General features: G+C 33.8%; 1 protein-coding gene across 1 annotated transcript in view; it reads right to left on the reverse strand.

Annotated features, from left to right (window-relative positions):
* Nucleotides 1-4,592: 4,592 nt before the first annotated feature.
* Nucleotides 4,593-14,235, reverse strand: part of LOC120633861 (septin-7) — a 32,293-nt gene continuing 22,650 nt past the window's right edge. Inside the window, 5 exon segments of the mRNA XM_039904234.1 lie at nt 4,593-5,419; nt 6,712-6,932; nt 7,780-7,858; nt 11,129-11,297; nt 12,889-13,084. Of these exon segments, the coding sequence (XP_039760168.1) occupies nt 5,368-5,419; nt 6,712-6,932; nt 7,780-7,858; nt 11,129-11,297; nt 12,889-13,084 (717 nt within the window). The 3' untranslated portion in view covers nt 4,593-5,367.

The raw sequence follows: 14,235 nt of genomic DNA on the forward strand, positions 1-14,235 counted from the left end.
CTAACCACCTAGCTAGAGCTAAGTTCTATCTCACACCTGAACTATGGTCTATGAGCATATTAATATCACTAAGCACAATATACCGAAGTATGCATCGAACGCCGTGCCAAAACTCGGTCAGGTATCAAACTGCACCGAATAAGCTGACTTTTTAAAACACCATATTATTTTTTATAAAGAAGTAAAAAATATCTTATCCTCGTTAAACTGAGGTCACGATAACTACGGCATACATATTCAAATCAGGAAAATGTCATACAGAAAATCCGGTCAGACTATAGAAACTGACCCGTTCTCATCCATCCCTTGGGTTGGATTTCTTACTTCGTAGTGTTTTGCAATCAACAAATAGTGATCAGATAATTTATTTTTATGCCCACCAGATGGCAAGAGGAGAACCATTGCCCATGTACAGAACCAAACTTCATGCAAGGATCATGTCCTACGAAGTCGCTCTGTGTCCTTCAACTTGAGGCGTAGGTGTTAAGTTTTTTGTGCCGGTAATTAAACCGGCAATCATTCCGGCGTTCGTACTTCCACGGCCAAACTCTCGTTACATAAACTATTAAGATCAGGTTGGCAGTGAAGTAAAAACAGATACTTCCACAATGCCTGTTTATTATTAAATAATATAATTTGTATGCCGTGGCTATCGGGACAGCTCCAAAAATTTTTAAAACGGTGTACCTATAACTTCGTATTTGAACTACAATGCGTAACTTCTAATATCATGAAAACTTCAAAGGAAAATCATTATTTTGCCTAGCATTATTAAAAATATGCTACCAAATACCACAATATCTTTAAAGACAAATATAGTGCCTACCAAATATATCTCACACATTTTGAGCTGAAACTATCACTTCGACCGCCGAATTCTGCTATCCAATTTGCAAAGAACTCGGCAAAATTTAGCACGCAAATGTCAAAACCTGAAGCACACGTGCTGCTTTTTGTTCGTTTGTTAATTCCAAAGAGTTTTAAAGACCCTAATTAAAGACAAACACTAAATTACCACTCCTTGAACTTGTTGTACATTTATTTGTCTTTTGTAATGTTTAAACAATTTGCAAAGGACCACTTTTGCTAATCTTTTTAGAGACTTTTTACTCAGACGTAGTTAATTATCTTTATTAAAATAGAATAACTAATTTCCATTTATCATCACGAGTTTGTCATGACCTGCCACAGATTTCGAAGTCTTAATAATCGATTGCAGTTAAATATACATTATTAAATATGATAAAGGTTCCTTTTATTTCAGCTTTAATCAAGTACCTCGCTTGGCACGTTTTCGATAACTTTGAGCGACCTGTCACGTATAAGAGCGGTGCAGAATCGCCTACCCAATCATTTTTCACAGTTAAACAATGGAATTGATAAATATATTGCTAACTCAACGTGGTTCAGCTGGTAGATCCTATCCCATCTTTAGGGAATATTATCGACCTTGACCTTGAGCTTTATGAAATCAACCAATCAGCTTCAATCAAATATTAATTCAAATTACACACACCATCTCTGGCTACCAGGACTTTTGATCTGAGATACTCATGATGTTTTTATAATTAAATCAGTCGGGATACCAATAACCGACTTAAAATGATCTTGCATGAACCCAATAATAATAAGTGCTCAAAAATAAACAAAGGCTCACGAAAACGGATTAATGTAAACGAATGTGTATAGTTGTTTGTATGGAAAAGAAAAGTAGTATATTAGCTGTGTATTGTTTACGTTAATTATCTTTTTTCGTTGGCAATTGTTTAATAGCACTACAATCAATATAATAAATTAAAATTGGCGTGTAAAAGTAACACATTAAATATATCATAGTAAGAGTGATTTACAATGTATTGTAACTTGTTTTATATGTATTTTTACATAAATCAGCAAAAATTCGCGACATAAAGGATTATCCCCACGTTATTTTTTATAACAATATGAACTTTTTGTGGTACATCCAGGTAATACTAGGAAAAGTGCCCGACGTTGTCCCATCCATCCCATGGGAAAATTGCTCACATACAGTTTTTATGTACTGTTTTACTTGGTCTATCCAGACATATCAGTGATATACTTGATATGTCTGGATAGACCTTAAGCAGTTTGTTTTAAAAGCTACTTTGGCAACTTTGTGGACGTATATCAAGACTCTTAAGCTGAAGAATTAAGAAATTATTGTGCTTTATCCGTAGCTTCTAATACCTCTTAATTCGATAATAGAGAAAATTTTATAAAATGCATGTAAACATTTCCTTGAAAGAAATTCATACAAATTTAGGCCTCACTTATCAAAATAAATGCTCTGTCATGGAAAAATCTTAAATACATAAATAAAAAGTTAAAATAACATAGTGAATATTGACAGCTTCATACACGTATTTATACGTGACATTTCAGTAACCATTTCCTATTGGCACATGACGTATTGGTTCCGTTTGGTGAAATAGTTCTCATTTAAACACATATGCAGATATAAGCTAAGATCACCGTACACCGCTTATAAATGGAAAAACACTATATTGAAATAAAATAAATAATTATTTTTGTTCAGTTAGTAATAAATACTAACTGAAAAAAAGTGTGAAAGGTTATACAATCACATGTAAAAACAGTTGTGTTGCCAATGCTATTTATGTAGCTTGGTTTTTCTTAGAATATTCATTTTTGAAAGGTTGAAATTTTTTCACTTTCAAAAGCCTGTTTCTTACGAAATACTACGGAACAGACCTGTGACTTTCATACGGCTAACGAAAAATTTTCCATAGGCGATTTATTTAACTATATTTTTGAATCCTTTGATGCAATCGGCATACTTATAATAAACAGGTATGACCAACCTAAGGCCAACATGTTGACGTCAATAGCAGTGCCATCATAATATTGACATTGGTGTAAACTGAGGTTTGTTTTGTTTACCTATAATTCTATATAAGGCAGTATTGATAGCTTAATTATTTACTTACTAACGAGGGAGGTAAAAGTACAACCTTTGTAGACCTTTCTCTAACATCAAAGTTTGTTTACATTAATTATCGCTTCTCGTTGACCAAAGCTTAATACCCAAATTAGATGCCGCCAAAATTAAGCGTATGAAGCTGTCTAATGATTTTGGTAACGTCAAATGTTTTTTGTTATAGTTTAAAAATTAGTTCCTTTAGTCTTTATTATCGTTGCTCCAGTGCAATATTATAATCATTGGTCTACAATTAAATTTAATTAGATAAATAAATTGTTAATAGATCTTCCACTTACGTTTACATACTTATTCCCGATGTGACATTCTTAAATGACCAATCTGAAATTGTAATAACGCATACATTCAACTTAATGTAATTTGGTACGAAAAAAAAGGAATGATATAAATAGATTGTACAAGAAGAAAACCACAAAGGTACTAAATAGATACAATTTAAAGAATGCATCAGTGGCGTCCATTGAGTTTCATAGAACCACAAAAGAGGCACTCTAGATTTCGCGTCGCACCTCTTTTACTCTTTTTTCCTTTCTTGTATTATTATGTTAACAATGCTATGAATTATTTAATTGTAAAGCAAAGTATGTATACAAAATATAAATAATTTTTTCTGTCATAACAAAAAGTCCTGATGTTTGTATAATGCTTCCAAATTATATTTATTTATATATATTTAATCTTTAAAACTTTAATTACGTCATAAGAAAAGTGAGAAAAAATAGACTATACATCACAGCTGTTTTAACGCGACGTGAAATAACCTCCTTTTCTGATCCTTGATTTAATATAAATAACTTTGACATTAGCTTAAGTTAACTTTACCTTATTCTTCACAGCGTCATAACACAGCATCATTCTAAATAGTTCTTTAGAATTTTGTTTTGTGGTCTAGTATGTATTAAAAACGATCGATCGACGATCATTGATAAAAAGTTTTGTCTCGAGTTGAAAACGGTTCGATCATGGGGTATGGGGGCATCTTAGCAGTGGAATTTTACTTATCGCCCCATGTACACCACTACTTCCATATCCTGTAACTTTTGAGACTGGTTGTCGAACGCTAGTCGTCATACCTAGCTCAGAAATTTGCGAGTCGGTTGTAAATAACCTCGTAAATTTTTTATGGAGATGACAAATCACTTCCGATTAGCAACTGTCAGAAAAGTTACAAAATACGTAAGCTGAAAACTATAGACGTGAGTAGTTCTCAGGGAGTATATCTATTCGTCGAATAATGACTTTAGTAAAAGTTATTGCCAACTTTTTAGAAACCTAAAGCTTAAAGACGATTTTACAACTCCTTCACAATCCCCCACAAAGTTCTCACCCTACCAACTTGGATATTTTATAACATAAAATAAACTTAGTTACGCTTACGGTATATTATATTACTTATACTAACATACCCTTATAAATGGTACAATTAAAGACATAAATTATATACAACAAAGACGTAATTTTTTTATGTTAAGAGTCGGTTACAGGAAATTTTGGAATAACTATAAATTATAATAGTAGTCTATATTTTACAAAAAGTAACACAGACCGAAACCATGTTAATGTAAAAAAATAAGGAAAATAAATCAACAAAGAATTACACAAAATAAAAATTAGCGACATCAAATATTTTATTGAAATGGCACTGCATTTAAATAAGTTATATAAAAAAACACCAATCTCGTGGAATCTCGAAAGTATGGCTATAATATTATTGCTTATTTCATTTTATAAGGTACGTTTCTTCAAAATATTACGATATATCGGGTACATACCTTGAAAGTATAAATAAAATCTCATTAAAACCTGCATAATATTATACAGAAAGTAGTTTATAGCCATTTTGGAAGCATTATACATGCCCCGCTTCAGTGATTTCACTGGTAGTACAATTTAAACTTGCTAAAGAATTGAATCGATAATAACTATGGCCCAAATAAAAAACCCTCTTAAAGATTCGATTAGAATAATAACAATGCGAGAAATGTAATTTTAATGATCAAATACGTTTAATTTTTTCTTATTAATAACATTTTTCGTTTCAAGTCAAGACACATCATTTACATATTGGTGTTTTTTTTCTCGTGTCATAACGACCCCTAGAGGGTGGTTTACACAGGGCCAAAATAGTTCCCCCCTTACTAATAAACGTTGTATAGCGGTCGTATAGTTACGCAATTCTGTCTTCTTCTTTCGTATGTCGAATTACTGATGACAGAAAGAGTTAGATCGTTGTGTAAGTATTTATCCGCTGTCCAATGTTTGTTAGTAAGGCCGTTAGTTAAAAGGTTCCCCCGAACGTGTCCTGAGAGAAGCATGTAGACAGTCAACTCGATGTTAGTCACGCAACAAGTACGGTGGGTGCGAAGCCGACGCGATTAAACGCGAGTTTAAAACAAACCTTTCTTTTTCTTATCCTTTTTCTCCTTGCCATCGACCGTCCTGAAATCAAGTTTTTTTTGTGTTACAACACTGATGGAAATCTATCATCAATATTATGATTATTATTTCGAGTTTTAACTACTACTAATACATATATTTTTTATGTATGGATATTGACTCTCGGCACTTCCAAGAATAATGTATGAAATCATCATATCTATACTAATATTATAAAGCTGAACTGTTTGTTTGGTTAACCGCTCTAAATCTCATTAACTACTGGTTCGAATTCTAAAAATCTTTTTGTTTTGCAATGTCAATTTATCGAAGAACATAAATATTCCATTAAACGACCATTAGGACTGTAAATGAGATGTTGCAAAAACGGGGGATAAAATGCTTTAGAGAGTTCAAGTGCGTAAACGGTTAAAACTACGCCAAAATAATGTTTGTAGGAATAGTTCCTCTTTAAAAATTTAAAAAAATGCCCGCGAAACGAATTGTCTATTTTTTTAGGTTGACTCGTACGCAGGCGCACCACTGGTTTTTATATGAAACTATATGAGACAAGTAGAAATATATTTATACTAATTACATACATAAGACGTAAACCAGAAAGTGTTGATTAAAAAATGTCAATCAATAACGCAACATTTTTTCATCGAACTGCCGACCCCTACCATTAAATGGGCATTTATAACAGAGAGCTGCTGATGAAGGCACATTCGGACTACGGACACTTAAGTGACAAAACGTCAAAATTTTTAATTAAAATAGTGATAAGTGATGACAATAGTGAAAATTTTATGGAACCACGGTGTCCTATTATTAAATACATATTGCTGCGCCCTAACAGGGTTTTCATTATAATTGCAAATAATTATAATATTATTGTATATGTAATGTGATGTAAAATGCAAATAATTTGAAATAATCCCTACTAATATTATAAAAGTGAATGTAAGTTTGTTTGTTACGCTAAACTACTTGACCGATCTTCATGAAACTTTTTATACATATTGTTGGAGGTATTAGAAATGACATAGTATACTTTTTAAAAAATTCGTCAAAGATAAGTTTGTCAAAAAATCTCAAAATCTCATATTTGACTACAGGTGTAGACTACGTAGCAGTACCCGCTGCCTCCCAAAATTACGCGGGCGAAGCCGCGTGGCACATCTAGTTATAATAATAAATTTTCATGGACAATAAGAAAAAATAATTATTAACAAACTCCTTATAAATAGGTTTAACAAGGTGCACAGTAAAATATGAAGCCAGAAGCACTAGGGATGTCTGTATAACGAGTGCCGGAGCCTTCCATCAATTGAACTAGGTAAAGGTGTACTCACTCCTTGCTGTTGGCTTCGAGCGAGCGTCGTCGCAGATCATCGAGCGAAAGGCCGGTCTCGCGCTCCCAAGCGGACTGTTCCGCGAGCAGCGCCCTCTGCCGGTCCTCAAGTTCACGCGCCTGTGCCTCGAGAGCACGCCTCGTCGCCTCGTGCCGCCGTGCCAGCTCCGCCTCGGACTCCTTCAGTTTGGCGCGCTTCTCGCGGACCTTCATGTCGAACACCTGGAACCATACGTGATTTGTCTATTGAGTGTTATGTGGGTGTTAACGCGCTTTAGTCCTGCCATAGGAAACGGACGAACGTCCAATCGTTTTTGCGTGACAACTTTTGGCTGGTGGGAGGCTTCTGTCGTGGCTATTTTATACAATTCTCAGACAGTTAAGTCATGTTATACGTAGTGCAAGGAAACTCTTGTAGTTTTCCGCATGCCTGATAGCTAGTCTCAATCTGTTCAAAGCCTTGCTAGAAAGAAGTTAACCAGGAAACCAGAAGTTTTCAAGAGATTAACTTAGTGTATGAAAAAGCGCCATCTACCTGCTCTGGCTTCCATACTGTATACTCATTGTTTATTAAAGTGTTTTACAGCGAATTAATATGATGTTCTTGATATAATTTATTTGACTAATAAAAATGAAGCCGCTTAGCTATTTTGCGTCCTGGTATGATTTGACGTGGAAACCGATTAGTAATGGATTTAATATTAACTGCCCAACCCCTAACAGGTTAGCTACCGCTACTCGCTACCATCTTAGACTACAACATCATTTCACTCGGTGAGATTGCAGGCAAGAGTTAAATTGTATTGGAATAAAAAAATAGATATCGAAATTATTAGAAGCAAACTTATTAGGATTTTATTACTTCATAGACACAGCAGAGATACAGTATTTAGACGCTATTGATCTCGTGGTAAATGCCGACAATGTCGCGTCAGTATATAATACTACTTAGGCTATTAGCGGTTTTTTCTTCGCCCGCACTTGCAGCACATAGTTTACGCGACCTGCATATGTTTTGATATTTCCGAGGTGAAAAGAGTTCGTTCGGAATTTTATCTTAACTATATACCTGTTCCATTTCGATTTCCATCTTTTTCATCTTAGAATCGTGTTCTCTCTTCTCTTCCTCCATTTGTGCCAATGGGTTCCTGGGAACAAAAGTAAATGTTATGTTTACGAAGTTATATGATTTCTATTGCATTCCATCACTCGTTTTATTATTGTATCACAATTCTAACAAGTAATAATAATAGATAGTTATATAGATATCAAAACATCCAACATTCTCATGCAGTCAAAATTGGTAGGGTATCAAAATTTGGAAAGATTAATATAGCGAATATAAAATTAACTTGAGTCTTGCGGACCGTAATTCCTATTATTATACTTAACTTTTACTTTAACATAAATGAATCTCCAAAGTTAATTTAAACTAAAACAACTAATACCTATATTATATGATTTAGAAGCTATATATGTATTTAAAAGTTTGGGGGAGTAGTTTTTTCGCTAGGCATCAAAAGGATTCATTCATCAAACAACATTGTAACCGTACATAAAGAAAATTTGATATTTTCCATTGTAATCTGTCCATACAGATTTTATAACAGAGACAAAATTTATTTGTGCATTAGGATTTTTGGGGAAACTATAATATTATATAATTTTAATATTTGTTGTATATCTATAATGGAACGTACATAAAATTTTATTCATTTTATATCAAAATCAAGATGCTGTGGGCAAGCAATAAATGAAGCGGTGAAAGTCAACAACTAATCTAGTGCACAACATATACAAACAGTATGTTAAATGCAACAGTAATTTAAACTAGTGAGATAGGTTGCACTACTTTCTAATTACGATTCAAAACTCCGTGCTGTAATGAATAATGTAGCAAATGAATAAACGCACACAACGACGTGTTTGTGTGCCAATGGAACTTACCACACGGTCATGAAACTGTTCATCAGTCCTTGCGGGCAGAAACTGAACACCAACACAACTGTTGTTAACGTACAACACGTGGCTGTTGCCACACGCTACAGTGGCATTAGCAACCGACACATTAAAATGCACTAAGTGCTTCCAAACATATTGAAACAATCATTGTATACAAAACATTAACATATGCAAATTTGAATCTTACCGCACAGCAAAATAAGATTCACGTTTTAATGTAATTGTAATCGATTTTACAAGCGACCTTACGTCCTGCATTTAATGACAATGAGTTCACTGTTTGAATCAATTGTAATGTACGGACAATAATATCAGTGCATGATTGTGACACACGCAAATTAGCATCTTCGCAAACGCATAATGTAAATAATGTGCGATAAATTGTTATTAATGCCACTGCAAAAGCGCATGAAACGCAAAGTTATTATGATTAATGACGTTTAGTCATGGATATTTTAAAAATTCATACACGGCGCCAAGTGTTGTCGCGTGTTCAAGATTCTTGCATTCCATTTTAATATCAATTAGCAGGAAGCAATAATTCGAAAGATGCGCTACCAGTGATGAATATTTAAAACAATCAACGACAAATATAAATTCATTTCTGCATGCCCAAACACAGAACATTCGAATAGTATAGAGAATGTAATATGCAACTAGCGGCAAAATAGTGTAACAAAATGAAAGTTTGTCAGCCTAATTAATGCAAGAATTTTAAAACCCGACGATTATCCCTACTTAGCCTAGCCACTGGCCTTAGCCGATCGCATCTCCACACAAAAGTTATCGGCAGACCATTACACTATTAAATGTTCTAAATCCTAATATAAGCTAGACATTGTTCCTGTTTAGATCGCATGTTGCTTGTAAATATTTTTCCTACTTTCTAATTTTGATGTTATTAATAATGTAACAATTTTTGCATATTTCGATATAAGTATATATTGTTGTGAATATACTACGACAATACACACATCGCCATCTAGCCCCAAAGTCAGCGTAACTTGTGTTATGGGTACTAAGATAGCTGATGAATATTTTTATGAATAAAGTACACATAAATACTTATAATGTACAGATAAACACCCACACAAATTGTGGGAATCGAACCCACGATCTTCGACTCAGAAAGCAGGGTCACTGCCCACTGCGCCACTCGGCCGTCAAATATATGTAATATATAAATATACTGTAAATAAATAAACGTATGAATTGGCTATGAAATACAGATTACTTTTCTAAATATACCTAAATGAGTAGATAATAGTAAAATTGAATTTAGCTTAGTCTAATGGCGAAATGTATTAATTTATTATAGAAAATTAAGTTTCCAATGTAAGTTACTTAGGCCTTTTTATAGGAATAAATGTCTTTAAACCTAAACCTAAATTATTAGTTTCGGTTTCGTTGTAGGTAATTTTGAGATAAAATTAAATTAAGCTTAGTTTAGGAAACAGAACATTTTTATAATACCAATCATCTGCCGATCGACTTTCGTATGGAAATGTGCGCGGCAAGGGCCACCTCAAGGTGACCAGACATGCAGCAATGAATATATAAACAGTTTTAGTATAAAATTTCATTCTAATTTTAGTTTCGTTAATAAAGAGTCAGATCGTTAGGAAGACAGTAATTTTCAATATATGAATAAGAAGTCTGGTCACCTCACAACGGTGACTGCAGTCTTATAAATACATCAAAGTTATTATTTTAGTTATACCAACCCAGTCTACTTAGGTTGTTAGTCCATGCCTTTAATGTCAAAATCAAACATCTATTTGATAGCGAACTGGCAGAATATAACATTAATATTGATTTAACATCAACTTTAAGGAACAAAGAAGTTGAAAGGGAAAACGTAGTAGTAGTAGGGTATTTGACTTTTCTGAAAGAAGAAGGTCCATTATTGAACGCGGTTCTTGTACACTTTAACAAAAAATAGAGAACAAATTTAAGTACTTAATATGAATTACATCTCCGTTTTTAAAGGTTACTACTAAAAATGAAATATTTTTATGCAATAAACTAGTTTGCATGATTGTTAACTAACCCTTTTAATAATACGAAAGTTGAAAGTAATCAAACAAACTTTTGGATAGAACAATAGATAACAACAATTATTAACTTTAAAATAAATAAGAAATGTAGAAATTTTTGGGTAAAAATTGTTTTACTTTTTTCTTTTTATAGCATGTGATAGTGTGTTGTGTACATCAACCTCGCCAGAACTCCATACTTTTTTGGACCATCTCCTCTCTTTACATTTCATTTCTCGCAGATCATGTATATTTTTCAAATAAAGCAAATTATTTATTGTAAACTTTTTGACAAGATTTACGCGCTTAAATGAACTTTACTTTTTTTACATTAAAACAATAAATATTATAAATATTTACTGTCAAATACCCTAAACATCTAGAAGAAGAAACAAATCAGGAATAATTATAATGACGTACTTGTTAGAATTCATCCTGTGCGGTTTTCCGTCGTGCGAAAGTCCGGCGAGTTTGCGGCATCGGTAGTTCTCGTAATGTACGGAGCTGGTCACATCCTTAAGGTCTTGAAGGTGTGTTCTTATCACCATATTGCGGAGTGCCAAGAAATCGCAGTGTTCTAAATTTTCAACTGGAACGGATAACAGCGTGTTTTTCATTGATCTTTCTCCTAATAATTATTTGCCTGAGATAAGGCTGCTCTAATAGTATTGAGACCGATAATAAATAAATTGTAGAATAAAAGTTTATTATTATCATAAATAAACTGTATTATTATTTAACTGTGTTATTAATATCATAAATCCAATTGCCCAATCGGCAAAGTACTCTCATTGAAACCAGTTTGTAAAGTCTAAAGATGTATGAGCTTTACTAACAAACGTTGTATAGCTTAACAATTTTCTCTCTCCCTCTTTCTTTGTTAAGCAATGTTATTGTATATATGTAAATTACATTAGAGATTCGAAAAACAAAACATTGTTTAACCATGTAAGTGTACAACGTAAAGCAAGAGGGAAAGTAATAAACGTTAGCATATGAACGCAGCATCCACGTAATGAATGAATGGGTAAAATACAATTGGTAGAATAAAAGGAAGTTCATGCTATCATTTATTAATAGGCAAATGCATATTGTTTGGCCATTGAAGGATGCAAACTCAATCTGCATGAATAATTTACTGTTAATGTATGCACATAATTGAACAAGTAAAACTGCATGTGGCATACGTTTTTTTTGAGTATTTTATTGTTTAATAAATAGAAAATTATTGTTGTTTTATTCATGGATGTTTAGAATAGTTTAGGTATCTAAAATAATTTCAATTAAAAAAAAAATCAAATGTGTTTGTGTTATTAAGATGATACTTTTACTGAGTTTACTTCATAGATTGCCACCTCAAGTTCGTAAAATCACGAGTATTAGATATTATCACTATCATAAAATGTTCAGTCCATAATCATACTTCTTTTAAAGAACTTGCACAACAGCTATGCCAATATGCAACTCTTTATAAAAAAAAAAAGTTAATCATTATACGCAATGATCGCTACTAGCTCACTCACAGGCAATGAAAGTAGTCTCACGCAGATGCAAATTATGCAATCGAAATAAAATATCTAAGTAATGCATATCTCAGCCAAACTGCACTAATTTGTTAGACTTCTATAAACCTGATATTGTAATCCTTAGTAAAAGCACTAATCACTACCCACAATTTTAGACATTGGTTTAAATAAACCAAAGATATCTCAGGTATTTTCGTTTTAAAATAAATAAATAAATAAATATACATCGACAATACGCACACCGCCATCTAGCCCTAAAGTAAGCGAAGCTTGTGTTATGGGTACTAACTGACTGATGAATAATTTCATGAATAATATACATAAATACTTATAATATACATATAAACACCTAGACACCGAAAAACATTGAAGTTCATCACAGAAACATTTTCCAGTTGTGGGAATCGAACGCACGGCCTTGGACTCAGAAAGCAGTTTCGCTGCCCACGGCGCCAACCGGCCGTCAAAATACACGCTACCATCCCAAAATAACGAGATTGGCGTAATTGAGTCCTGTGCCTCGAAAAGTGCGTGACTAGTACGCACATAGCTTCCGAATAATATAAATAACATGTGATAATATAATTATTAAAACCCTGCAATCAAACATTGGAGCAAAGTAAATGCCCGATAGATTATCAAAGTATTTATTACCTTCAGCGATTCCCCAGGGATATTTCCGGCCTCGGATTCGACGGCCGTCCTGTTCGATAACCGTGTTAGCACCAACCACAGCGAAGGGCACACGGCCCCTTAAGGCTTTACTGGTCTCGGCGCCATCGCCCTCTTCTCCCGTGCTCTCGGGAAAATCGTATATTTTGATTTTGTGCTGTGCTATCTCTTTCAAGATCTGAAAACATATATATATAGTAAATGATACTTGATTTTATTATTTACGTCCGAGCACCCGCCTTTGAGATTCGATAGTAAACTGTGCCAGCAATTGTGTCTCTCGTAGGATGCCGTTTTCTCCATTATCCAGCTAGCCAAGTGTTTCTTAGCCATTCAGTCAGCAGTGATTAGCCTAGTGGTTAGAACATTGGTGGCCTAGCTGTGCTGGGACCGAATTAGATCCAGACCTCTAAATTTTAGGAGTTATGTGCGTTTTAAGCAATTAAACATCCCTTGCTATAATAGTAAAGGAAAACACTGTGAGGAAACGTGCATGTCTGGGAGTTCTCCATAATGTTCCCATTGGCCTGTGAATTCCACCAATCTGCAGTTGGCCAGCATGGTGTACTACAGCCTAAAACCTTTGTCGTTCTGAGAGGAGGAACCGTGCCCTGGAGTGGACCAATCGGTATGGTGTTATATTTGAATTTAACTCATACTTTCTTAGTATTATGGAATCTTCTGTACTTGTTACCTATTTTAGTACCGTATTTGTTACACATAACTATAAATAGTTACTAATGTAAAACCCCATGAGTAATCAGACAAGCTCGACTAGATTAAACACATTTGAGGCTAGTTATCTTACGGCCTTATTTGTTTACGATAATAAAGTAGGTATTCCATATGACTAAGGGTAATTAGTCAATTGATGGATCGTGGAATGGATCTTTACATAATAACCGTACCATACTAATGTTATAAATGGTAAATAGTGTTTTTTTGGTTTGTTTTTACTTTACGCACGAAGCTACCACTTGATTTTAGGCTAGAGTTAGTTGAAAGGACGGAGTAACATAGGCTACTTTTTATCTCTGGAAAAAACGAAAAACGGCACCCACGGAATTTTTAAAAACCCCTAGTAAACGCAAAGTCGAACAAACTGGGCATCAGTATACAAATACATGTATCTAATACTAGATTAGATAAATGTGTTTGTTTACATTTCAATTTGGTTTACAACTTGTTTTGTTGTCTGTGTAAATCCTAGACACTCTGCAAAGCGATTTCGGCTCACATTACAATACAGCGTAAATACCGATTCATATGAGTTAATGCACTTTCTGAAACAGCAACATCACCCAAATCAGGCGAGATCATACTTGTGTG

This window comes from Pararge aegeria, chromosome 2, assembly GCF_905163445.1.
Source record: "Pararge aegeria chromosome 2, ilParAegt1.1, whole genome shotgun sequence".
NCBI lineage: Eukaryota > Metazoa > Arthropoda > Insecta > Lepidoptera > Nymphalidae > Pararge > Pararge aegeria.